This window comes from Coregonus lavaretus (assembly GCF_964263955.1).
Source record: "Coregonus lavaretus genome assembly, chromosome: 20".
NCBI classification, from domain to species: Eukaryota; Metazoa; Chordata; class Actinopteri; order Salmoniformes; family Salmonidae; genus Coregonus; species Coregonus lavaretus.
The window spans coordinates 41,717,469-41,743,072 of NC_140007.1; the positions used below are offsets into that span (position 1 = coordinate 41,717,469).

At 45.4% G+C, this 25,604-nt stretch overlaps 1 protein-coding gene across 5 annotated transcripts; it reads left to right on the forward strand.

Moving 5' to 3' along the window:
* The first annotated feature begins 265 nt into the window (after positions 1-265).
* Positions 266-14,986, forward strand: LOC311147898 (LHFPL tetraspan subfamily member 4 protein-like). Of its 5 annotated transcripts, none has more exons than XR_014614823.1 (4): positions 266-1,279; positions 12,799-13,581; positions 13,804-13,820; positions 14,107-14,156. XR_014614823.1 is itself a non-coding variant. In XM_084184733.1 (4 exons), the coding sequence occupies exons 1-4, from the start codon at positions 874-876 to the stop codon at positions 14,164-14,166; spliced, it is 723 nt and encodes a 240-aa protein (XP_084040859.1). In that variant the 5' UTR covers positions 266-873; the 3' UTR covers positions 14,167-14,986. The 5 variants fall into 5 exon arrangements, 4 of the variants coding, with proteins under 4 accessions (XP_084040859.1, XP_084040860.1, XP_084040858.1 ...); XM_084184733.1 differs by having other exon boundaries at positions 12,799-13,038; positions 14,107-14,986; XM_084184734.1 differs by having other exon boundaries at positions 266-430; positions 889-1,279; positions 12,799-13,038; positions 13,804-14,986.
* The last annotated feature ends 10,618 nt before the right edge of the window (positions 14,987-25,604 follow it).

Below are 25,604 nucleotides of genomic sequence, written 5' to 3' on the forward strand. Positions count from 1 at the left end.
AAATGGTCAACCTAAACCTGAAATAAAATAAAAGTACGCTTCTTTCTGCATACTAACAACCTGTTACAATAACAGTAAAATAACAAGTAGGAGTGGAGAATGATTTTCATGCAAATCCATGTAGGCTATTGTGCGGTACAGTGAACGCGCCGTCATCGACAGTGCTCAGCATCTTCTGAGAGCGCGCGAGGGAGAGAGGGGGAGAGGCGGGGAGAGGGCGCAAGACAAATAGGGGATGTCACAATAATGGAGTGGCGGCAGAAGAGGTCGGTTTCTGTCAATTGGATGTACATTCTGTCTTCACGGGCTGTGCGCCGATATCTCCAGTAGCCTAGCTCACCTAGCTCAAGAAGCCCTCCACGGATGCCGCAAATGCTACACGCAAACCGGGGATCCACCACTGGCACTAGGCAACGGCTGATCAATTCTGGTGGGCTTGAATGAGAATACTAAAGGACATATTTTGAAGGTAGCATTGGTTGAGGAGATTACAAAACCATTGACCGTTTTACTGTGAAATATCATATTTTGGACTTTTTCAATAAAGGACGATGTTAGGGATTATAAATGATACATTAAAAGTGTATCTATTCATGTCTCTTTTCAACAATGTGTAGCCTTGTATGTTCGCAAGTTGAATGTACAATGTTTTGGTATCTGAAAATAAAGGCTAGTCAATAATAATAACAACAACACTAATAATAATAAGTCAACGTCTTTGCTTTGTAATGGATTTATTCTGAATAGCTACATTGCTACCAAATTACAAACTCACCTTTGGCAACTGGTGGAAACAACCGGAGACGAGCAAAAACTGAGTGCAAAAACTGTGAGTGAGTCATTTAAAGAAACAAAAGAAACAGTGTGGAAAACATGTTGCCTTCACAGGAAGCGGCCAAGATTTACCATGACAACTACATGCGGAACTCTCGCGCCATCGGAGTACTCTGGGCGATATTGACCATATGTTTTGCCATCATCAACGTGGTTGTCTTCATTCAGCCCTACTGGATCGGGGACAGCGTGAGCACACCGCAGGTGGGTTACTTCGGTTTGTTTCACCAGTGCGTTGGGAGTGGACCGCCCAACCGAGAGCTCGACTGCACGGGCAGCTTCACTGAGTTCAGCTCCATCCCCTCCGGTGCCTTCAAAGCGGCCTCGTTCTTCGTACTGCTGTCCATGATTCTGGTTCTTGGCTGCATCGCCTGCATGGCGCTCTTCTTTTTCTGCAACACCGCCAGCGTCTACAAAACCTGTGCCTGGATGCAGCTCCTATGTGGTATGTATAAAACCAATGGAAATTCCGTTACACAATATTGTTCCAGCGCATTTAATCACAGACATTCATGCAGGCACTCATTAATTTAAGGAGATATCATTGCCTGATGATAAACTGCCCCTGCACTTGAATATTTATGAAATTCTCCTTGAACAGTTTTGAAGAGGATTATCGGTATCTGCAGATAAGGTGTAGGCTATGTTTGATTCGTTCATCAATTCGAGTCAGTTAGATAGTGTGGTTGTAGTGCCAAATCTCCAGCTGACCTATTGTATTGTGGGGGATTTGGATTGATGAGATTACAACACATGGAGAGATGGTTCAGTTGATGTTTTTAAAATTACATTTGGGGATATGATTTTCATTGGTATGTCAACAGATGACTGAACACACATGGATCTGCAACACTGGTTACAAGTTACATGCAAACAACCTTGTCAAAACATGCTGCTTGTGCTGTTGCTATTGCTAAGGATGTTGGGTTGGATCTAGAGGCAGATTAGATTAACCTCGCCACAAAAACATTTTTACTTCACATTTCTACACAGATTCCAGGCTCTGCTGGCTTACTGGCAGTGGAAGTTGTGTCTCTTCATGTAGAATCCGTCTGTGGTACCATTGTCTCTCAGTCATGAGTCATGGAACTGTGGGAGGAAGACCGATATCCTATAGGCTGCCACAATCACCCACATTGAGCTCATGAGATTGCAGATGAAGCATTCATTTGCTCAACAAATCGGTCTCAAAAACAGACAACACACAACAAAATGCCTCCTTGTGTTGGGGTGGATGCATTCCTTCAACCAGGACCTAACCACATAGAGAGCTGCCCTTCTGATAAATAGAAGAAAAGAAACAAAATGAGAGTTCTCATTTTCAGGGATATGAAAATGGGGCGTGTCTATATGGAACTTAATTCACTCACTCCCACTCAGATCTATACCTCCAGGAGCTTCCAGGGCAGTTATAACTTGATCAGTGGGATATGCACCAACGTGTGGGAGTAAGATTACCACAGCAGTCAGCAAACTGAGAGAAGAAAAATATCAGCAGTTTTATTCTGTTTGAATGATCACCAATCAAACAGAGTTTCCATGACATACTCTTTCCTCTTAGGATGCCGGAACACTCACTGTATGCACTCTTACGAAATGAGACAAAAAAAACATCCATGAAGATATCAATGCTGGTATTCACAAAGCAAGTGCACACACCTGGGTCTTTTTATCTGACCATCTCTGTGTTTGCAATTGAGTCCCTTTCCCAATTGCTGATGGATCAACTCCATTTCGGTACAGGGTATAGCCTTGTGATGAGGCTGCCTCTGCTGCCTTGTGTAAAGGTGAAAGGCCTGATGGTGTTGGCTATGAGAGGCCTGATAGAGTTGGCTATGAGAGGCCTGATATTGTTGGCTATGAGAGGCCTGATGGTGTTGGCTATGAGAGGCCTGATAGTGTTGGCTATGATAGGCCTGATGGTGTTGGCTATGAGAGGCCTGATGGTGTTGGCTATGAGAGGCCTGATAGTGTTGGCTAGGAGAGGCCTGATTGTGTTGGCTAGGAGAGGCCTGATAGTGTTGGCTAGGAGAGGCCTGATAGTGTTGGCAATGAGAGGCCTGGTAGTGTTGGCAATGAGAGGCCTGATAGTGTTGGCTAGGAGAGGCCTGATTGTGTTGGCTAGGAGAGGCCTGATTGTGTTGGCTAGGAGAGGCCTGATAGTGTTGGCAATGAGAGGCCTGGTAGTGTTGGCTATGGGCCTATTGCTCTCTAACTACTGAGGAGATGATAGTTTCATAAGCTGCTGTATCCTGGGCCGTGGCAGAGAGCCGTGGCAGTGTGTGGTGCCAACAGCGTGCCAGAGCTGGGCAGAGGACCAGCTGCTCCTCCCAGTGCCCATGGGGACTACCATCATACCCCATGGTTCTCCTTTCAGTGCCCATGGGGACTACCATCATACCCCATGGTTCTCCTTTCAGTGCCAATGGGGACTACCATCATACCCCATGGTTCTCCTTTCAGTGCCAATGGGGACTATGATAATTTAATATGCCTTTTGGCAGACGCTTTTATCCAAAGCGACTTACAGTCATGTGTGCATAATTTTTTAAAACGTATGGGTGGTCCCGGGGATCGAACCCACTACCCTGGCGTTACAAGCACCATGCTCTACCAATTGAGCTACAGAGGACCACGAAGATCTAACTTTTAGACTACCATCATACCCCATGGTTCTCCTCTTTAGTCAGGAGAGGTCAATGTTATATGTTGTACTGTTTATACAAAACCGTAAACTGTACTGTTCTCCCATTCTCCCTTTGCAGTTACATCATGGACAGAAAAGTTAGATGACGAGACAGAACATAATGACGCAGCCTTACTCAGTGAGTTGATATGGCATGATCTCTGCACTGCCTGTCTGCTCCACTCTCACTCTCAGAGCAGCGCTTCTAGAACAGCAGAGCTGGCGACCGCTCCCTTAAGCCATTTCACTGGTGCCCTGCAACTGTGTTAGACAGCAGCAGGAGAAATCACACACTCCATTCCAAACACATCGAGAGAGGGATGGAGAGCGTACTGACAGAAATAGAAACAGACAAAGTCACAGGGCCATGCAAGTGTAGTGAAAATAGTGTAGTAGAAATACAATTTCTACTACAGTACATAACTTACAAGAGGATAGCCTGATTTCTATGGGCCGGTGGTTTCCAACTCTATTCCCCATCTCTCCACTGATGTCCTGACCCTGTCTGTCTAAAATATTCAACAGAACTAAGGGAGGGAACAACCTGGTGTTCTGCTCCACTCTGCTCGGGGTACAACTAGCTATTCCTGTAGCAGCATACCATATGCCTGTTCAGTTACCTCAGGGTTCTACTACTGTTTCTGGCCTTGAGCAAGGTCCTGAGACTGACATCTAAGGCCAATTCTTTGAGGCAATATTGATGAGTGATGTTGCTGGCAACGGAGTGGGGAATGGGACACTGGAGCAATGAGCACATGGACATGAATGGTATATTTCATATGAAGAAGCACAGATCAATTTCCCCATTTATTTACTCATCTCCTATAGCTTGTTGTTGTCAGTTGACTGACACATCTGTACTGAAATGTATCAGCTAACAAACAAGCAACAAAGAGGTGTTGCCACTGCCCTGGGCATCCACTCAACCTACTGCCAGTCAAGTCAATGGCAACACAGACATAAGGATAACTAGTGTGGCAGACCAGGGGGTTTGATCAAGACGTTTACACAGATCAGACACAAGTGTGATACCTCAGTTTCAAGGTGTTTATTTCAAACAATAAAGAAAACGAAGAGAAACCAGTCTCCTCCAGGAGACCTCTTCCGGGTCACCGCCTTCTGGGCTCCGGGGAATGCTGTCTCCTCTGGGGTAGAACACAGAGCCCCTCGGTTCTAGCAGACCGTGAGAACGTCTGTCCGGTAGCAATCTCTCTACCTCCAACCCTCCCGTGTGCTGCTCTCCTGGCAGCTTTATGGGCCCTGTACGGCTGGTGAGCAATCAGCCCCTTGATTACTCACCACCCTCAATCAGCCCCAATTAGTCCTGGCCGGAGGACCCGTCGAGACCTGGCACGTCCAGCAGAGGGATCCACCGCCGCGTGATATAGACTCCGTCTGTCACCAGGCCTCGACGAGTCTCCCCCTGGTGGCTTGTCCGCGGTACGCCACACTAGATTTAGAAAACATTTTACATCACAAATCTAAGATAGGAAGTATACATGGTATTCATCAAGCTAGCCAGCTAGTTAAACATACAAAAACAATCTAAAACTAAATGTAAAATCTACATGGCTAGCTAGCTAGCGAATTAGCCTGTTTGTCCCATTTACTTAGCATGGGTTGCTGTTAGCATGCTAATCGATTAACATGCGCACCATCATGGATATTTTCAGAAGTTAACCTTTTACTGCAGTGGGCTAAATCAGGGTCACACAGAGTGATTCTTGGTATACTTATAGAAGAGATAAGGCGGGAGCGAAGGACACTGTGTGCTAGCTTAGCCATCTAGTCCTATGGAGGACTCCGGTACACAGCAGGTGGGAGGCGGGGGCGACACCGTGTGCTAGCTAACTAGTCCTATGGAGTCATTAACTAGCGTTCATATAGGAACCAATGGGGTATTCTGCCACTGTGTACTCTCTGTTTAGGGCCAAATAGCATTCTCGTTTGCTCTGTTTTTTTGTTGATTCTTTCCAATGTGTCAAGTAATTCTCTTTTTGTTTTCTCATGATTTGGTTGGGTCTAATTGTGTTGCTGTCCTGGGGCTCTGTGGGGTCTGTTTGTGTTTGTGAACAGAGCCTCAGGACCAGCTTGCTTAGGGGACTCTTCTCCAGGTCCATCTCTCTGTAGGTGATAGCTTTGTTATGGAAGGTTTGGGAATCACTTCCTTTTAGGTGGTTGTTGAATTTAATGGCTCTTTTCTAGATTTAGATAATTAGCGGTTATCGGCCTAATTCTGCTCTGCATGCATTATTTGGTGTTTTACATTGTACACAGAGGATATTTTTGCAGTATTCTGCATGCAAAGTCTCAATTAGCTGTTTGTCCCATTTTGTGAATTCTTGGTTTTGAGCGGACCCCAGACCTCACAACCATAAAGGGCAATGGGTTCTATAACTGATTCAAATATTTTTTGCCAGATCCTAATTGGTATGTCGAATTTTATGTTCCTTTTGATGGCATAGAAGGCCCTTCATGCCTTGTCTTGTGGCGCTGATGTTTAGGCCGAGGTATGTATAGTTTTTTGTGTGCTCTAGGGCAACAGTGTCTAGATGAAATTTGTATGTGTGGTCCTGGCAACTGGACCTTTTTTGGAACACCATAATTGATGTCTTACTGAGATTTTCTGTCAGGGCCCAGGTCTGACAGAATCTGTGCAGAAGATCTAGGTGCTGCTGTAGGCCCTCCTTGGTTGGGGACAGAAGCACCAGATCATCAGCAAACAGTAGACATTTGAGTAGGGTGAGGCTGGGTGCTGCAGACTGTTCTAGTGCCCTCGCCTATTCGTTGATATACACTGCTCAAAAAAATTAAGGGAACACTAAAATAACACATCCTAGATCTGAATGAATGAAATAATCGTATGAAATACTTTTTTCTTTACATAGCTGAATGTGCTGACAGCAAAATCACAAAAAAATTATCAATGGAAATCAAATGTATCAACCCATGGAGGACTGGATTTGGAGTCACCCTCAAAATTAAAGTGGAAAACCACACTACAGGCTGATCCAACTTTGATGTAATGTCCTTAAAACAAGTCAAAATGAGGCTCAGTACTGTGTGTGGCCTCCACGTGCCTGTATGACCTCCCTACAACGCCTGGGCATGCTCCCGATGAGGTGGCGGATGGTCTCCTGAGGGATCTCCTCCCAGACCTGGACTAAAGCATCCGCCAACTCCTGGACAGTCTGTGGTGCAACTTGGCGTTGGTGGATGGAGCGAGACATGATGTCCCAGATGTGCTCAATTGGATTCAGGTCTGGGGAACGGGCGGGCCAGTCCATAGCATCAATGCCTTCCTCTTGCAGGAACTGCTGACACACTCCAGCCACATGAGGTCTAGCATTGTCTTGCATTAGGAGGAACCCAGGGCCAACCGCACCAGCATATGGTCTCACAAGGGGTCTGAGGATCTCATCTCGGTACCTAATGGCAGTCAGGCTACCTCTGGCGAGCACATGGAGGGCTGTGCGGCCCCCCAAATAAATGCCACCCCACACCATGACTGACCCACCGCCAAACCGGTCATGCTGGAGGATGTTGCAGGCAGCAGAACGTTCTCCACGGCGTCTCCAGACTTTGTCACGTCTGTCACATGTGCTCAGTGTGAACCTGCTTTCATCTGTGAAGAGCACAGGGCGCCAGTGGCGAATTTGCCAATCTTGGTGTTCTCTGGCAAATGCCAAACGTCCTGCACGGTGTTGGGCTGTAAGCACAACCCCCACCTGTGGACGTCGGGCCCTCATACCACCCTCATGGAGTCTGTTTCTGACCGTTTGAGCAGACACATGCACATTTGTGGCCTGCTGGAGGTCATTTTGCAGGGCTCTGGCAGTGCTCCTCCTGCTCCTCCTTGCACAAAGGCGGAGGTAGCAGTCCTGCTGCTGGGTTGTTGCCCTCCTACGGCCTCCTCCACGTCTCCTGATGTACTGGCCTGTCTCCTGGTAGCGCCTCCATGCTTTGGACACTACGCTGACAGACACAGCAAACCTTCTTGCCACAGCTCGCATTGATGTTCCATCCTGGATGAGCTGCACTACCTGAGCCACTTGTGTGGGTTGTAGACTCCGTCTCATGCTACCACTAGAGTGAAAGCACCGCCAGCATCCAAAAGTGACCAAAACATCAGCCAGGAAGCATAGGAACTGAGAAGTGGTCTGTGGTCACCACCTGCAAAACCAGTCCTTTATTGGGGGTGTCTTGCTAATTGCCTATAATTTCCACCTGTTGTCTATTCCATTTGCACAACAGCATGTGAAATTTATTGTCAATCAGTGTTGCTTCCTAAGTGGACAGTTTGATTTCACAGAAGTGTGATTGACTTGGAGTTACATTGTGTTGTTTAAGTGTTCCCTTAATTTTTTTGAGCAGTGTATATGTTGAAGAGGGTGGGGCTTAAGCTGCATCCCTATCTCACCCCATGGCCATGTGGAATAAATGTGTGTGTTTTCTGGGTCTCTTAGGTTTTTGCATTCTTCATCAAACCATTTGTCATTGTTGTTAATTTTCTTAGGTTTTCTGCTTGAAAGTTTTTGATTTGATAGGGAAGCTGAGAGGTCAAATATACTGTTTAGGTTTTCTACTGCCAAGTTTACACCTTCACTATTACAGTGAAACGTTTTGTCCAGGAAGTTGTCTAAAAGGGATTGAATTTGTTGTTGCCTAATAGTTTTTAGGTAGGTTTCCACACTACTTTCCTTCCATCTATAGCATTTTTTAATATTATTCAGTTCCTTTGGCTTTGATGCCTCATGATTGAGTATTGCTCTGTTCAAGTAGACTGTGATTTTGCTGTGATCTGATAGGGGTGTCAGTGGGCTGACTGTGAACGCTCTGAGAGACTCTGGGTGATAAGTAGTCTACAGTACTACTGCCAAGAGATGAGCTATAGGTGTACCTACCGTAGGAGTCCCCTCGAAGCCTACCATTGACTATGTACATACCCAGCGTGCGACAGAGCTGCAGGAGTTGTGACCCTTTTTTGTTGGTTATGTTGTCGTAGTTGTGCCTAGAGGGGCATATGGGGGAGGGAATGCTGTCACCTCCAGGTAGGTGTTTGGCCCCCTGTGTGCTGAGTGTGTCAGGTTCTTGTCCAGTTCTGGCATTTAGGTCGCCACAGACTAGTACATGTCCCTGGGCCTGGAAATGATTGATTTCCCCCTCCAGGATGAAGAAGCTGTCTTCATTAAAGTATGGGGATTCTCTCTCTCTCTCTCTTTCTCTGTGTCTTTGTGGTGTTTGATGTGCGTGAGCCACATGTGTGAAGTGTTATATAACAGGAGAGGCAGCTCATTATGATGATCTTGTTCCTGTGGTCCTCTTCAGGGAGACGGCTTCCTCACTTTAATATCCCCATTCGTTCAGTACCAGCAGGGGTGTTTTGTTTCCCCTAGTTCACATGTTCTTCATTCTCCCTGTGTTACTGTAAAAATGCTCTTTGTTCATCTACTGTAATGTATGCTGTGTGTGTGTGTGAAAAAAGATGTGCTGCGTTTTTGTGTGTGTGCGAGCATCCGTGTATAGGTATGTGTGTGTGTGTGTATGTGTGTGTGTAAGTTCATGCACGGGATTGTTTTCCATAAGCTTGCAGAAGGAGGTGTTGTAAGAGTTACTTTACATAGAAATAAAGGGGAGAGTTTATGGGATTACATTTACATTTATGGGATTACATTACAGAGTCATTTAGCAGACGCTCTTATCCAGAGCAATTTACAGTGCCTTCAGAAAGTATTCATACCCCTCTACACACAATACCCCATAATGACAAAGTGAAAACATGTTTTTTGAAATGTTTGCAAATTTATTGAAAATGAAATACAGAAATATCTCATTTACATACTGTAAGTATTCACACCGCTGAGTCGATACATGTTAGAATCACCTTTGGCAGCGATTACAGCTGTGAGTCTTTCTGGTAGGCCGGGGAGGCCAGGGGCCAGGGAGACTGGGGAGGCCAGCAGGCCATGGAGGCTGGGGGGGCTGGGGAGGCCAGGGGCCAGGGAGGCTGGGGAGGCCAGCAGGCCATAGAGCCTGGGGGGGCTGGGGAGGCCAGGGGCCAGGGAGGCTGGGGAGGCCAGCAGGCCATGGAGCCTGGGGGGGCTGGGGAGACCAGGGGCCAGGGAGGCTGGTGAGGCTAGGGAGGGATCTAGTACACACTGCTAAGTGTTACTCACTAGTGAACCAACCCTCAGGGGAAGCTTTACAGGGCTGACCAAGGAGGAGAAAGACAATTCCTATAGAACAGAGCCCCAAAAACACACCAAGCCCTAGAAACCCACCGTCCTAGTAACACACCAAGCCCTAGAAACACACTAAGCCCTAGAAACACACCAAGCCCCAAAAACACACCAAGCCCTAGAAACACACCAAGCCCTAGAAACACACCAAGCCCCAAAAACACACCAAGCCCTAGAAACACACCAAGCTCTAGAAACACACCAAGCTCTAGAAACACACCAAGCCTATAAAACACACCAAACCCTAGTAACACCCCAAGCCCCAAAAACACCCCAAGCCCCAAAAACACACCAAGCCCTAGAAACACACCAAGCCCAAGTAACACACCAAGCCCTAGAAACACACCAAGCCCTAGAAACACACCAAGCCCTAGAAACACACCAAGCCCTAGAAACACACCAAGCCCTAGAAACACACCAAGCCCTAGAAACACACCAAGCCCCAAGAACACACCAAGCCCAAGAACACACCAAGCCCTAGAAACACACCAAGCCCTAGAAACACACCAAGCCCTAGAAACACACCAAGCCCTAGAAACACACCAAGCCCCAAGAACACACCAAGCCCTAGAAACACACCAAGCCCTAGAAACACACCAAGCCCTAGAAACACACCAAGCCCTAGAAACACACCAAGCCCCAAAAACACACCAAGCCCTAGAAACACACCAAGCTCTAGAAACACACCAAGCTCTAGAAACACACCAAGCCTATAAAACACACCAAACCCTAGTAACACACCAAGCCCCAAAAACACCCCAAGCCCCAAAAACACACCAAGCCCTAGAAACACACCAAGCCCAAGTAACACACCAAGCCCTAGAAACACACCAAGCCCTAGAAACACACCAAGCCCTAGAAACACACCAAGCCCTAGAAACACACCAAGCCCTAGAAACACACCAAGCCCCAAGAACACACCAAGCCCAAGAACACACCAAGCCCTAGAAACACACCAAGCCCTAGAAACACACCAAGCCCTAGAAACACACCAAGCCCTAGAAACACACCAAGCCCCAAGAACACACCAAGCCCTAGAAACACACCAAGCCCTAGAAACACACCAAGCCCTAGAAACACACCAAGCCCTAGAAACACACCAAGCCCTAGAAACACACCAAGCCCTAGAAACACACCAAGCCCTAGAAACACACCAAGCTCCAAGAACACACCAAGCCCTAGAAACACACCAAGCCCTAGAAACACACCAAGCCCTAGAAACACACCAAGCCCTAGAAACACACCAAGCCCTAGAAACACACCAAGCCCTAGAAACACACCAAGCCCCAAAAACACACCAAGCCCTAGAAACACACCAAGCCCTAGAAACACACCAAGCCCTAGAAACACACCAAGCCCTAGAAACACACCAAGCCCTAGAAACACACCAAGCCCTAGAAACACACCAAGCCCCAAGAACACACCAAGCCCTAGAAACACACCAAGCCCTAGAAACACACCAAGCCCTAGAAACACACCAAGCCCTAGAAACACACCAAGCCCTAGAAACACACCAAGCCCTAGAAACACACCAAGCCCCAAGAACACACCAGCATCAGAGAAAAAGGGTATAGTTTCACTTCAATGACATGCTCTCTACAGGCCCTCAGGCAACAAATGACTGTTATCCAAACATGTTGGGGAAAGAAGAGCCCTTGAGGATGCACACTGGGAGAGGGAAGGGGGTGGACATTAGCACATTTAGTACAAGAAGCAAAGTTATTATTAGAGAGTGTCAGGCTTGTGTCTTTTCATTTCTCTGTCTGTGTGTCTGTCTGTGTGTCTGTGTGTCTGTCTGTCTGTCTGTCTGTCTGTCTGTCTGTCTGTCTGTCTGTCTGTCTGTCTGTCTGTCTGTCTGTGTGTATGTCTGGGAAGCCTTGTGTTTGGTAATGATGGGAGGCCGTGTGTTTGGTAATGATGGGAAGCCTTGTGTTTGGTAATGATGGGAGGCCGTGTGTTTGGTAATGATGGGAGGCCGTGTGTTTGGTAATGATGGGAGGCCGTGTGTTTGGTAATGATGGGAGGCTGTGTGTTTGGTAATGATGGGAGGCTGTGTGTTTGGCTCTGCTCAGCAGTATTGTGCATATGGGAGGCCGTCTTACAGGCTCATTACTGTGACATCAGCAGAGAGATTGGAGTGAGCTCAGCAGTGGAAGCAGCAGCAGCAAGGCAGGGGCAGGAGAATGAGAGAGCGGTGGGGACTCCGAGAGACACAGCAAGGCAGGGGGCAGGAGAATGAGAGAGGGGTGGCGACTCAGAGAGACACAGCAAGGCAGGGGGCAGGAGAATGAGAGAGAGGTGGGGACTCCGAGAGACACAGAGGCCCAGAGCTGAAACATAAGAAGCAGTAGGAACATCAGCAGAAAATACCTTGTTCCACCCCACTAACTCCCTGAGAGACAGGCACAGGGATCTTACTTACTCTCTCACTCAAGGAATAGTGACTCATGACTTCGTAATGTCAAGGCTAATGTCTCCTTTTCTGACGACTCATCCTGAATTTATCCTGAATCTGCTGCTCTATCCATTGTTGCATGCATTCAGTCTGCATCTGTTTTCCTAGAAGTCGTTTGCGTGACATCAAAATTACGGGCGTTGTACAAAACAAATTAATCAGCGATTGGATTGTCTCTAACAAATCTAACCAATCAGAGTATCGAAGCTGATAACGTCATCGGTTTCTGGGACCAATCAGAGTGGTCAGAATGTGTTTGCATTCTAGAAGTCGTCGGGGATGGAGGCAAATCCAGAATCATGGTGGAGAAGAAAGCCTAGTGGGCGTGGCATTTGGCCGGAGCGATGTGGATGGTTAACCAGGCATGTCTCCACCATGTCTCCACCATGTCTCCTCTAAAACATTATTGCAATTACGGTTGCATTTTGTTATCCAACAATGCCTATACTGTATTTGTACTTGCTGTGACTGGCCTTTTGATTTCAATATAAAATACAGTTGAACTTACCTTAATTTGAATCATGCATCCATGTTTTCCGTGGACTACAGCTTCCAACGTCCTCTCTGTCTTCTCTCTCCCCCAGCTGTATGCCTGGTTTTGGGCTGTATAATCTTTCCGGACGGCTGGGATGCGGAGGTGGTGCGGGACCTGTGTGGGGAGGAGACGGGGAAGTATACCCTGGGTAAATGCTCTGTCCGCTGGGCTTACATGCTGGCTATTATGGGCATCCTGGACGCCCTGATCCTCTCCTTCCTGGCTTTCGTTCTGGGGAACAGACAAAATGACATGTTCCTGGACGAACTCAAGGCTGACAACAGTAAAGGTGAGGGATGGATTAGACCAAGTCTGCATCTGAAATGGCACCATTTTCTCTATACATTGGGTTCTGGTCAAAAGTAGTGCTCTCAGGAATAGGGTGTCATTTCGGACACACAAGTATTCACTAAAACCCATCTGTAATTAATCAACACTAGATGCATGTTGATTTCCAAAGACAGATACATTTTCCTCTATATAGACAAGAGATAGATTGCATAACCTGCACCCGTAGTTGACATGTTTTCGGAATGATAAAATAGGACATCTGGTATTGTAATTCAGTTAGTGTACCCTATTGCGCTCATCATGGAACTGCATGAAAGAGGGTAGGAATTTTCACCAAAGTCTAATTCTCACTGTTTGCACAGGATTGCATCAGACTGTTCTGTTCATATTGACTGATCAGAACAGGGAGATGTTCATTCAGGGGACTTTTGAAGAGACTGATGTCGAAACATTGTTAGAAGTCTTCTAACTCATTCTCACATAAATTTAATAGACCCCTCATGAAGTTGTCAACTGTCAGATCAGAGGATTACATCGTTTGGTAGGAAAATAGGATTTCTTTATACTGTACACTCTATAGTGGTTTCCATGGTTACTCACCAGATTCCAGTGGGATATAGCCTACTCTGCCCTGTCTCTCTCACCGCTCATCTGATTAACCTTGAACTAACTCACAGATAGAGATTATACCATGTGTAATATCTTGATTTCTGTACAATTAATTACATCCTGCATACAACAATATTTGACTTTGTTCTTGCAGATTTCGCTGTGTCCAGGGTAAGTGACTTTGTAAGTGAGCAGTTAACAGTGTCATGGCTTTGTGCACCTTGGTCTGTGTTCGTTGTGTAGGGCTGATGTGTAGTGTTGTTGAGGCATCCATGGCAGTGTTTGTCTCTATGGATCAGTGTGTTAGTCCCGTTACTCCCGTCTTGTACAATATATGTTTGTCAGAATAAGCTCCATGCACTGTCTTGTTGTTTATTGTAAAATGTTTCTATGTAATGTGTATTATTTCAATATCCTTACATGATGTGCTGCTGGGATACTTTTTTCTTGCCTTTAGATTGAGGTCCAGGACAGAAGAAGCGACCCAAGGTATGTTGCAGTCCAGAGGTTCCACTGAGGAGATCCTTGCCTTGGATGACCGCCCTCTGAGCGGATCCTTGCCTTGGATGACCGCCCTCTGAGCGGATCCTTGCCTTGGATGACCGCCCTCTGAGCGGATCCTTGCCTTGGATGACCGCCCTCTGAGCGGATCCTTGCCTTGGATGACCGCCCTCTGAGCGGATCCTTGCCTTGGATGACCGCCCTCTGAGCGGATCCTTGCCTTGGATGACCCCCCTCTTAGAGGATCCTTGCCTTGGATGACCCCCCTCTCCTCTACTCCCTCTCATCCAGTTATCAGGCTAATATCCAACCCGGCTCAATGCTCAGACCACATGTACAGCATTCTGTAATATAAAACTGGGATAAACTATATTTTACATAGTATGATGTTGTAAAGTGCATTAACACTACTTTCAAAAAAGGACAATATTTGTAAATAAAATGTGTCCAAACGGAACTATACTTTTCAGCTTTACAGAAATAGACCTCTCTGGGAATCTAGATACTGTACATACAAAGCAATGTATATATTTGTAACGGTACAATGAGCAGCAGACAATATCACCCTTCAATGGAAATGTTGTTCAGTGTATTTCTACCCTCTGCATAACGATTTGGGTACGAAAAGTAGAATAAAGCAGAACAAAACAAATATTTTGTAAACATTTAATAGACCCCATAAAACTGAAGCTCTTTTTAAAGTTATTTACTGTCAAGCAATTAAAAGTAGAGAATCATTTCTGAAATGATTAAACTGAAACAGGGTAAACTAAAGAAATGATTCACTTGAACTGAAACAGGGTAGCCTAAAGAAATGATTAATCTGAAACAGGGTAGACTAAATAAATGATTAATCTGAAACAGGGTAGACTAAAGAAACGATTCACCTGAAACAGGGTAGACTAAATACAGTGAGGGAAAAAAGTATTTGATCCCCTGCTGATTTTGTACGTTTGCCCACTGACAAAGACATGATCAGTCTATCATTTTAATGGTAGGTTTATTTGAACAGTGAGAGACAGAATAACAACAAAAACATCCAGAAAAACGCATGTCAAAAATGTTATAAATTGATTTGCATTTTAATGAGGGAAATAAGTATTTGACCCCTCTGCAAAACATGACTTAGTACTTGGTGGCAAAACCCTTGTTGGCAATCACAGATGTCAGACGTTTCTTGTAGTTGCTCACCAGGTTTGCACACATCTCAGGAGGGATTTGGTTCCACTCCCCTTTGCAGATATTCTCCAAGTCATTAAGGTTTCGAGGCTGATGTTTGGCAACTCGAACCTTCAGCTCCCTCCACAGATTTTCTATGGGATTAAGGTCTGGAGACTGGCTAGGCCACTCCAGGACCTTAATGTGCTTCTTCTTGAGCCACTCTTTTGTTGCCTTGGCCATGTGTTTTGGGTCATTGTCATGCTGGAATACCCATCCACGACCCATTTTCAATGCCCTGGCTGAGGGAAGGAGGTTCTCACCCAAGATTTGACGGTACATGGCCCCGTCCATTGTCCCTTTGATGCGGTGAAGTTGTCCTGTCCCCTTAGCAGAAAAACACCCCCAAAGCATAATGTTTCTACCTCCATGTTTGACGGTGGGGATGTTGTTCTTGGGGTCATAGGCAGCAATCCTCCTCCTCCAAACATGGCGAGTTGAGTTGATGCCAAAGAGCTCCATTTTGGTCTCATCTGACCACAACACTTTCACCCAGTTCTCCTCTGAATCATTCAGATGTTCATTGGCAAACTTCAGACGGGCATGTATATGTGCTTTCTTGAACAGAGGGACCTTGAGGGCGCTGCAGGATTTCAGTCCTTCACGGCGTAGTGTGTTACCAATTGTTTTCTTGGTGACTATGGTCCCAGCTGCCTTGAGATCTTTGACAAGATCCTCCCGTGTAGTTCTGGGCTGATTCCTCACCGTTCTCATGATCATTGCAACTCCATGAGGTGAGATCTTGCATGCAGCCCCAGGCCGAGGGAGATTGACAGTTCTTTTGTGTTTCTTCCATTTGCGAATAATCGCACCAACTGTTGTCACCTTCTCACCAAGCTGCTTGGCGATGGTCTTGTAGCCCATTCCAGCCTTGTGTAGGTCTACAATCTTGTCTTGGCCATGGTGGAGAGTTTGGAATCTGATTGATTGATTGCTTCTGTGGACAGGTGGCTTTTATACAGGTAACAAACTGAGATTAGGAGCACTCCCTTTAAGAGTGTGCTCCTAATCTCAGCTCGTTACCTGTATAAAAGACACCTGGGAGCCAGAAATCTTTCTGATTGAGAAGGGGTCAAATACTTATTTCCCTCATTAAAATGCAAATCAATTCATAACATTTTTGACATGCGTTTTTCTGGATTTTTTTGTTGTTATTCTGTCTCTCACTGTTCAAATAAACCTACCATTAAAATTATAGACTGATCATTTCTTTGTCAGTGGGCAAACGTACAAAATCAACAGGGGATCAAATACTTTTTTCCCTCACTGTACATGATTAACCTGAAACAGGGTAGACACATTTTTTTATCCTGAAACAGGGTGACTAAAGAAACAGGGTAGACTAAATAAATGATTCACCTGAAACAGGGTAGACTAAATAAATGATTCACCTGAAACAGGGTAGACTAAATAAATGATTCACCTAAAACAGGGTAGACTAAAGAAATGATTCACCTGAAACAGGGTAGACTAAAGAAATGATTCACCTGAAACAGGGTAGACTAAAGAAATGATTCACCTGAAACAGGGTAGACTAAAAAAATTATCTGGTACACTAGATACAGTAGATGACAGGAAAACATATTTGTGATACTAGTCCTCTCAGAAGGAAGCCCTGTATGCTGCATTCCCCTCAGGTCCCTCAGCACTGAGACACTGGGGCCAAAGGTCAAGTCACCACACCATCCTAACAGACCTTCTACTGCACATTGCAGTGACCAACACACTCTGGGCCTGTGTGGATTTAACCTGATAACCCCACAATGGGGAAAGTATACTGGGAAAAATGTAGAGGCAGAATTTCTACCAACTTTTAAAAATATATCAAACGGCATCTAGTGTACTACTTCTTGTCCACAATCCTTGCTACATTGTACAGAGTTATTGTAAATTGAGAAGCTAAATACCTATGTTATTAGGTGGCAGCCAATTCTCAGGAAGCTGTACTGTAGGGGACAGTGGGGTATGTCATGTCAAAGGGTTAGTTGAGCCACCCCTTGTTTCTAGGAAACCATACACAAAATAAATCATGTTACTAAATATGTAGGAAGTCTGTGAAGGAAGAAACCACATGGAAAAAAATGGTAAGCAAGTTAGGTAAAAAACTAACAGATTTTCACAAAGTCAAGTAAATGTATTGTCTTACAGGTTTCATGATGCTTGTATCTAAACCAAAGTAGATCATATTAACACTGTTTTATACATCAGTTGGGGGCTATATAAGCTACAATATGAGGTCCTAAACCTAGCATGAAAGTGCATCCTTGTAGCGATGTGAGCTAATAAAGTAAAAATGGTTGCTTTGGGGTAAATTGTGGCATTTTACCAGGGGCAAGTTGAGCCAATGGCTAATCAATATACCCCATACAAATGATGATTACATTTGGTATGTTTTACGCATAATATGCATAGTATTTTGAAGACACTTCATATTTATGTGATTCTCAAATGATGAAAAATGCCTTCCCCAGTTGGGTTCGCCCCCCTCTAGGCCACAATTGAAGTGTTTTCTTCTCAGGCATAATGCAAGGCATATGAGGTTACACCAGGGCCTGAGCCTATGTTAAAAGTGCTTTAAAAAGTAACAAGTGTTGTACCAAGAAATGTGTCCCTATGCTAACCCTGTCCCCGTGCTCCATTTACCCTATACCCATGCTCTATTTACCCTATACCCATGCTCTATTTACTCTATACCCATGCTCCATTTACCCTATACCCATGCTCCATTTACCCTATACCCATGCTCTATTTACCCTATACCCATGCTCTATTTACCCTATACCCATGCTCTATTTACCCTATACCCATGCTCCATTTACCCTATACCCATGCTGCATTTACCCTATACCCATGCTCTATTTACCCTATACCCATGCTCTATTTACCCTATACCCATGCTGCATTTACCCTATACCCATGCTCCATTTACCCTATACCCATGCTCTATTTACCCTATACCCATGCTCTATTTACCCTATACCCATGCTCCATTTACCCTATACCCATGCCCTATTTACCCTATACCCATGCTCTATTTACCCTATACCCATGCTCTATTTACCCTATACCCATGCTCCATTTACCCTATACCCATGCTCCATTTACCCTATACCCATGCTCTATTTACCCTATACCCATGTTCCATTTACCCTATACCCATGCTCCATTTACCCTATACCCATGCTCCATTTACCCTATACCCATGCTCCATTTACCCTATACCCATGCTCTATTTACCCTATACCCATGCTCCATTTACCCTATACCCATGCTCCATTTACCCTATACCCATGCTCCATTTACCCTATACCCATGCTCCATTTACCCTATACCCATGCTCCATTTACCCTATACCCATGCTCCATTTACCCTATACCCATGCTCCATTTACCCTATACCCATGCTCCATTTACCCTATACCCATGCTCTATTTACCCTATACCCATGCTCTATTTACCCTATACCCATGCTCCATTTACCCTATACCCATGCTCCATTTACCCTATACCCATGCTCCATTTACCCTATACCCATGCTCCATTTACCCTATACCCATGCTCCATTTACCCTATACCCATGCTCCATTTACCCTATACCCATGCCCTATTTACCCTATACCCATGCTCTATTTACCCTATACCCGTGCTCTATATACATTTACATTTATGTTTACGTCATTTAGCAGACGCTCTTATCCAGAGCGACTTACAAATTGGTGCATTCACCCTATAGCCAGTGGGTTAACCACTTTACAATAAACACATTTTTTTATTCAAATTATTATTATTATTATTTAAAAAAAAATTGGGGGGGGGGGGGGGGGGGGTAGAAGGATTACTTTATCCTATATCCCAGGTATTGATTGATTGCTTCTGTGGACAGGTGTCTTTTATACAGGTAACGAGCTGAGATTAGGAGCGCACTCTTAAAGGGAGTGCTCCTAATCTCAGCTTGTTACCTGTATAAAAGACACCTGTCCACAGAAGCAATCAATCAATCAGATTCCAAACTCTCCACCATGGCCAAGACCAAAGAGCTCTCCAGGGATGTCAGGGACAAGATTGTAGACCTACCTACACAAGGCTGGAATGGGCTACAAGACCATCGCCAAGCAGCTTGGTGAGAAGGTGACAACAGTTGGTGCGATTATTCGCAAATGGAAGAAACACAAAAGAACTGTCAATCTCCCTCGGCCTGGGGCTCCATGCAAGATCTCACCTCGTGGAGTTGCAATGATCATGAGAACGATCATCATACTCCTGAGTGGCGCAGTGGTCTAAGGCACTGCATCGCAGTGCTAACTGTGCCACTAGAGATCCTGGTTCGAATCCAGGCTCTGTCGCAGCCGGCCGCGACCGGGAGACTCATGGGCGGCGCACAATTGGCCCAGGGTAGGGGAGGGAATGGCCGGCAGGGATGTAGCTCAGTTGATAGAGCATGGTGTTTGCAACGCCAGGGTTGTGGGTTCAATTCCCACGGGGGGCCAGTATAAAAAAATAAATGTATTCACTAACTGTAAGTTGCTCTGGATAAGAGCGTCTGCTAAATGACTAAAATGTAAATGTAAACGGTGAGGAATCAGCCCAGAACTACACGGGAGGATCTTGTCAATGATCTCAAGGCAGCTGGGACCATAGTCACCAAGAAAACAATTGGTAACACACTACGCCGTGAAGGACTGAAATCCTGCAGCGCCCGCAAGGTCCCCCTGCTCAAGAAAGCACATATACAGGCCTGTCTGAAGTTTGCCAATGAACATCTGAATGATTCAGAGGAGAACTGGGGGAAAGTGTTGTGGTCAAAATCAAGCTCTTTGGCATCAACTCAACTCGCCATGTTTGGAGGAGGAGGAATGCTGCCTATGACCCCAAGAACACCATCCCCACCGTCAAACATGGAGGTGGAAACATTATGCTTTGGGGGTGTTTTTCTGCTAAGGGGACAGGACAACTTCACCGCATCAAAGGAACGATGGACGGGGCTATGTACTGTCAAATATTGGGTGAGAACCTCCTTCCCTCAGCCAGGGCATTGAAAATGGGTCGTGGATGGGTATTCCAGCATGACAATGACCCAAAACACATGGCCAAGGTAAGAAAGGAGTGGCTCAAGAAGAAGCACATTAAGGTCCTGGAGTGGCCTAGCCAGTCTCCAGACGTTAATTCCATAGAAAATCTATGGAGGGAGCTGAAGGTTCGAGTTGCCAAACGTCAGCCTCGAAACCTTAATGACTTGGAGAAGATCTGCAAAGAGGAGTGGGACAAAATCCCTCCTGAGATATGTGCAAATCTGGTGGCCAACTACAAGAAACGTCTGACCTCTGTGATTGCCAACAAGAGTTTTGCCACCAAGTACAAAGTCATGTTTTGCAGAGGGGTCAAATACTTATTTCCCTCATTAAAATGCAAATCAATTTATAACATTTTTGACATGCGTTTTCTGGATTTTTGTTGTTGTTATTCTGTCTCTCACTGTTCAAATAAACCTACCATTAAAATTATAGACTGATCATGTCTTTGTCAGTGGGCAAACATACAAAATCAGCAGGGGATGAAATACTTTTTTCCCTCACTGTATATACATATATATATATATATATATTTGTAAATATCTGTCTCTATCATTTGTGTTGTTATTCTGAGGGCTTGACAACATGTTATACCTTAACCAAATGAGCACACTACTGTACCTTTAGAGGCCTAGGGAACTCTGTAATACAGATGGGTTACATATCCATCAACTCTTTTTTTCCCTTCTGGCTCCAAAGTAAGGTTGAGCTCTGAGTGCTGTCTTTGCCCCATCACTCAACTCAGTGGCAGGCCTCTTTGAATTACAGTCAACTAAGAGAGTCAAAGAGAACAGTGGGCTTCAACAGACGCACACATAAAGAGACACTGGGACATACAGTCATTTATTAATTACGCCCAGCTAGTACCGGATCGGACCCCCCTTTGCCTCCAGAACGGCCTGAATTCTCTGGGGCATTCTACAAGGTGTCAGAAACGTTCCACAGGGATGTTGGTCCATGCTGATGCGATGGCATCATGCATTTGCTGCAGATTGGTAGGCGATACATTCATTCCATCTCATCCCAGAGATAGTCTATTGGGTTGAGGTCTGGGGACTGTGCAGGCCACTCAAGTTAACTGATTTTGCTGTCATGTTCCTGGCAACGTTTTTCCACTCCTCAATTGTCCAGTGTTGGTGATCACGTGCCAAATGGAGCCGCTTCTTCTTGTTTTTAGCTGATATGAGTGTAACCCGGTGGGGTTGTCTGCAATAGCCTATCCGTGACAAGGATCGACGAGTTGGGTGTTCCACTGTTGTACTGCGGTGTTATTTGTCTGTTTGTGGCCCGCCTGTTAGCATGCACGATTCTTGCCATTCTCCTTCGACCTCTCACATCAACGAGCTGTTTTCGCCAACAGGACTGCCGCTGACTAGATGTTTTTTGTTTTACGCTACCATTCTCGGTAAACCCTAGACACTGTCGTGCATGAAAAGCCCAGGAGTGCAGCCGTTTCTGATATACTGGATCCGGTGCGCCTGGCACCAACGATCATACCACGCTCAAAGTCGCTTAGGTCACTAGTTTTGCCCATTCTAACGTTAAATTGAACAGTAACTGAATGCCTCGATGCCTGTCTGCCTGCTTTATATAACAAGCCACGGCCACGTGACTCACTGTCTGTAGGAGTGATACGTTTTCGTGAACGGGGTGGTGTACTTAATAAACTGTCCGGTGAGTGTATATTACAGATATATCATTTCAACAACAAAAAATTAGAATGACATTTTAGATATTGGTCTCAATCAGTTTGTACTTTTTTACCTTCATAAATGTTGCCAAAATATGTTGCCAACATCCGAAAAATGTATTAATGACAATCTGTGGATTTGTTGTATATTGAACTATAATACTGTATACAATATTGTTGAGATCTTCTGCTGACATTTTAGTTGGTCTGTGTTATGGAATGAAGCATTAATGTATTGTGAGATTTTCACTGAAAATGTGATGATGATCGTTCAGTCTCTCACTTTGTAAAATGTCTTAATCCCACGAAGGCAAAATGTATTGATAGAGTGCTGGTTGAACAACTACATCAAAACAATAACAGTATCAACTAGTCAAGTAACATTTCCCCATTGTCTAATGTGTGTCCAAAGACATAAACGTGACAACATTTTGTAGCATTTTCTCACTGTGTCGACATTTATTGAAGATTCTCAGGAAATGTTCGAGTCAAATGTGTGAATATACAGGTAACCGCCATAATAAAGGAAACACCAACATAAAGTGTATTAATAGGAGTTTTGCCACCACAAGCCGCCAGAACAGGCATAGATTCTACGTGTTCTAAGTGTCTGGAACTCTATTGGAGGGATTCGACACCATTCTTCCTCGTCTGGTGTTTTGTTGATGGTGGTGGAAAACGCTGTCTCAGGCGCCGCTTCAGAATCTCCCATAAGTGACTGAGATATACACGCACACACACGCACGTACGCACGAACACACACACACACGCACACACACACACACACACACACACACACACACACACACACACACACACACACTCCCTTTAAACCCCTTATGCTCCTTTGAGACCCCTCTTTCAAAGTCACTGAGATATCTTCTTCTAGCCATGGTAGCCAAAATAATGGGCAACTGGGCATTTTAATACATGACCCTAAGCATGACGGGATGTACTCTGAACAAAAATATGAACGCAACATGCAACAACTTCAACGATTTTACTGAGTTACAGTTCATATAAGGAAATCAGTCAATTGAAATAAATTAATAGGCCCAAATCTATGGATTTCACATGACTGGGACAGATATGCATCTGTTGGTCACAGATACCTTTAAAAAAAAAATAGGGGCGTGGATCAGAAAACCAGTCAGTATTTGGTGTGACCACCATTTGCCTCATGCAGCGCAACACATCTCCTTTGCATAGAGTTGATCAAGCTGTTATTTGTGGCCTGTGGAATGTTGTCCCACTCCTCTTGAATGGCTGTGCGAAGTTGCTGGACATTGGTGGGACTGGAACACGCTGTCATACACATCGATCCAGAGCATCCCAAACATGCTCCATGGGTAACATGTCTGGTGAGTATGCAGGCCATGGAAAAACGGGGACATTTTCAGCTTCCAGGAATTGTGTACAGATACTTGTGACATGGGGACGTGCATTATCATGCTGAAACATGAGGTGATGGCGGTGGATGAATGGCACGACAATGGGCCTCAGGATCTCGTCACGGTATCTCTGTGCATTCAAATTGCCATTAATAAAATGCAATTGTGTTCGTTGTCCGTAGCTTATGCCTGCCCATACCATAACCCCACCACCACTATGGGGCACTCTGTTCACAATGTTGACATCAGCAAACCGCTCGCCCACACGATGCCATTCACTCTGTCTGCCATCTTTCCGGTACAGTTGAAACTGCAGAGCATGCAGATGAGCTTCCCTGAGACTGTTTCTGACAGTTTGTGCAGAAGTTCTTTGGTTGTGCAAACCCACAGTCTCATCAGCTGTCCGGGTGGCTGGTCTCAGACGATCCCGCAGGTGAAGAAGCCGGATGTGGAGGTCCTGCGCTGGCGTGGTTACACGTGGTCTGCGGTTGTGAGGCCGGTTGGACGTACAGCCAAATTCTCTAAAACGACGTTGGAGGCGGCTTATGGTAGAGAAATTAACATAAAATGATCTGACAACAGCTCTGGTGGACAGTCCTGCAGTCAGCATGCCTATTGCATTCTCCATTAAAACTTGAGACATCTGTGGCGTTGTGTTGTGTGACAAAACTGCACATTTTAGAGTGGCCTTTTATTGTTCCCAGCACAAGGCGCACCTTGTATTGGACAGGGACAGTATTGGACAGGGATAATGTTGGACATGGACAATGTTGGACAGGGACAGTGTATAGAGCAGATTGTGCCAATCCAACAAGAAGTGAGTCACCAAGGAGGAAGTCAAGGCCATGGAGAAGGGTGGCATTAAGAAGAAAGCCTCATAAATGCTCACTCTGTCATAACAGTCCCTCATCAGTTTGGGCTTCACTGTGTGGTTGTTTCTCTCACTTACCTACCGCAGTAGGCCTTCTGTCAGAGAGAAACAGGATAAGTCCCCACAGCCCTCCTCCCATCAATATTGGCAATTACACACAAGAAGAGCTATGTTTTAAGTGAATGCAGGTTTAGACAAGATTGACATTCCATTAGAACGATAAACAGGTGGAGTATCATAACTAAAGCGTAAATTACAAAAAGATGGAAGCAGAGGAATTGTAGTTACATCCATGGGCAAAACAACACTATGTTTGCCTCACATTCCAGCATAATCTGACGACATAAAACACCAGCCTGATGTTGATGTGACCACAGCAGTTGTCTTAGCGGTTGTGGTGTGGGTTGCCCTGGGTTGAGGGGTGGTTGGTCTGAGGTGAGAGGTGGGTTGGTCTGGGGAGAGAGGTGGGTTGGTCTGGGGTGAGAGGTGGGTTGGTCTGGGGTGAGAGGTGGGTTGGTCTGGGGTGAGAGGTGGGTTGGTCTGGGGTGAGAGGTGGGTTGGTCTGGGGTGAGAGGTGGGTTGGTCTGGGGTGAGGGGTGTCTGGTGGTGAGAGGTGGGTTGGTCTGGGGAGAGAGGTGGGTTGGTCTGGGGTGAGAGGTGGGTTGGTCTGGGGTGAGAGGTGGGTTGGTCTAGGGTGAGAGGTGGGTTGGTCTGGGGTGAGGGGTGGGGTGGGTTTGTCTGGCGTGAGGGGTGGGTTGGTCTGGGGTGAGGGGTGTCTGGGTTGAGAGGTGAGGCATGTCAGAGGACCACCATATGTTCCAATCCCTTAGACTATGGGACCGTTTGTTTTCCTTTCTCTCAGAGCAAGCTCTGTTGACTAGCCAGGCAGCCTGGTGGAAGAAAGAAAGAAAGAAAGAAAGAAAGAAAGAAAGAAAGAAAGAAAGAAAGAAAGAAAGCCAGTCAGCCAGCCAGCCAGCCAGCCAACCAACCAACCAACCAACCAACCTTTTACCAGTCAATCGATCAATAATATAATAATACTTTTAGCAAAAATGTTTATTTTTAATTCACAATGAGAATAGAAAGGTTCAGAACTTTTGTAAAACATCACAGTATGGTTGAAGTATATATGGCAAATAGAAATCCTATATGGATGGTGTTAAGAGATAGATGGGAGGTATTGAATGGAGTTGAAGGATGGGACTAATAACAAATA

Excerpts from the sequence above, each read along its gene's own strand:
- LOC311147898 (XM_084184732.1), top strand. The coding sequence starts at position 874 with ATGTTGCCTTCACAGGAAGCGGCCAAGATTTACCATGACAACTACATG. Across the intron at positions 1,280-12,798 it reads CTGGATGCAGCTCCTATGTG|CTGTATGCCTGGTTTTGGGC; the intron begins GTATGTATAAAA and ends TCTCTCCCCCAG. Across the intron at positions 13,039-13,803 it reads CAAGGCTGACAACAGTAAAG|ATTTCGCTGTGTCCAGGGTA; the intron begins GTGAGGGATGGA and ends TTGTTCTTGCAG.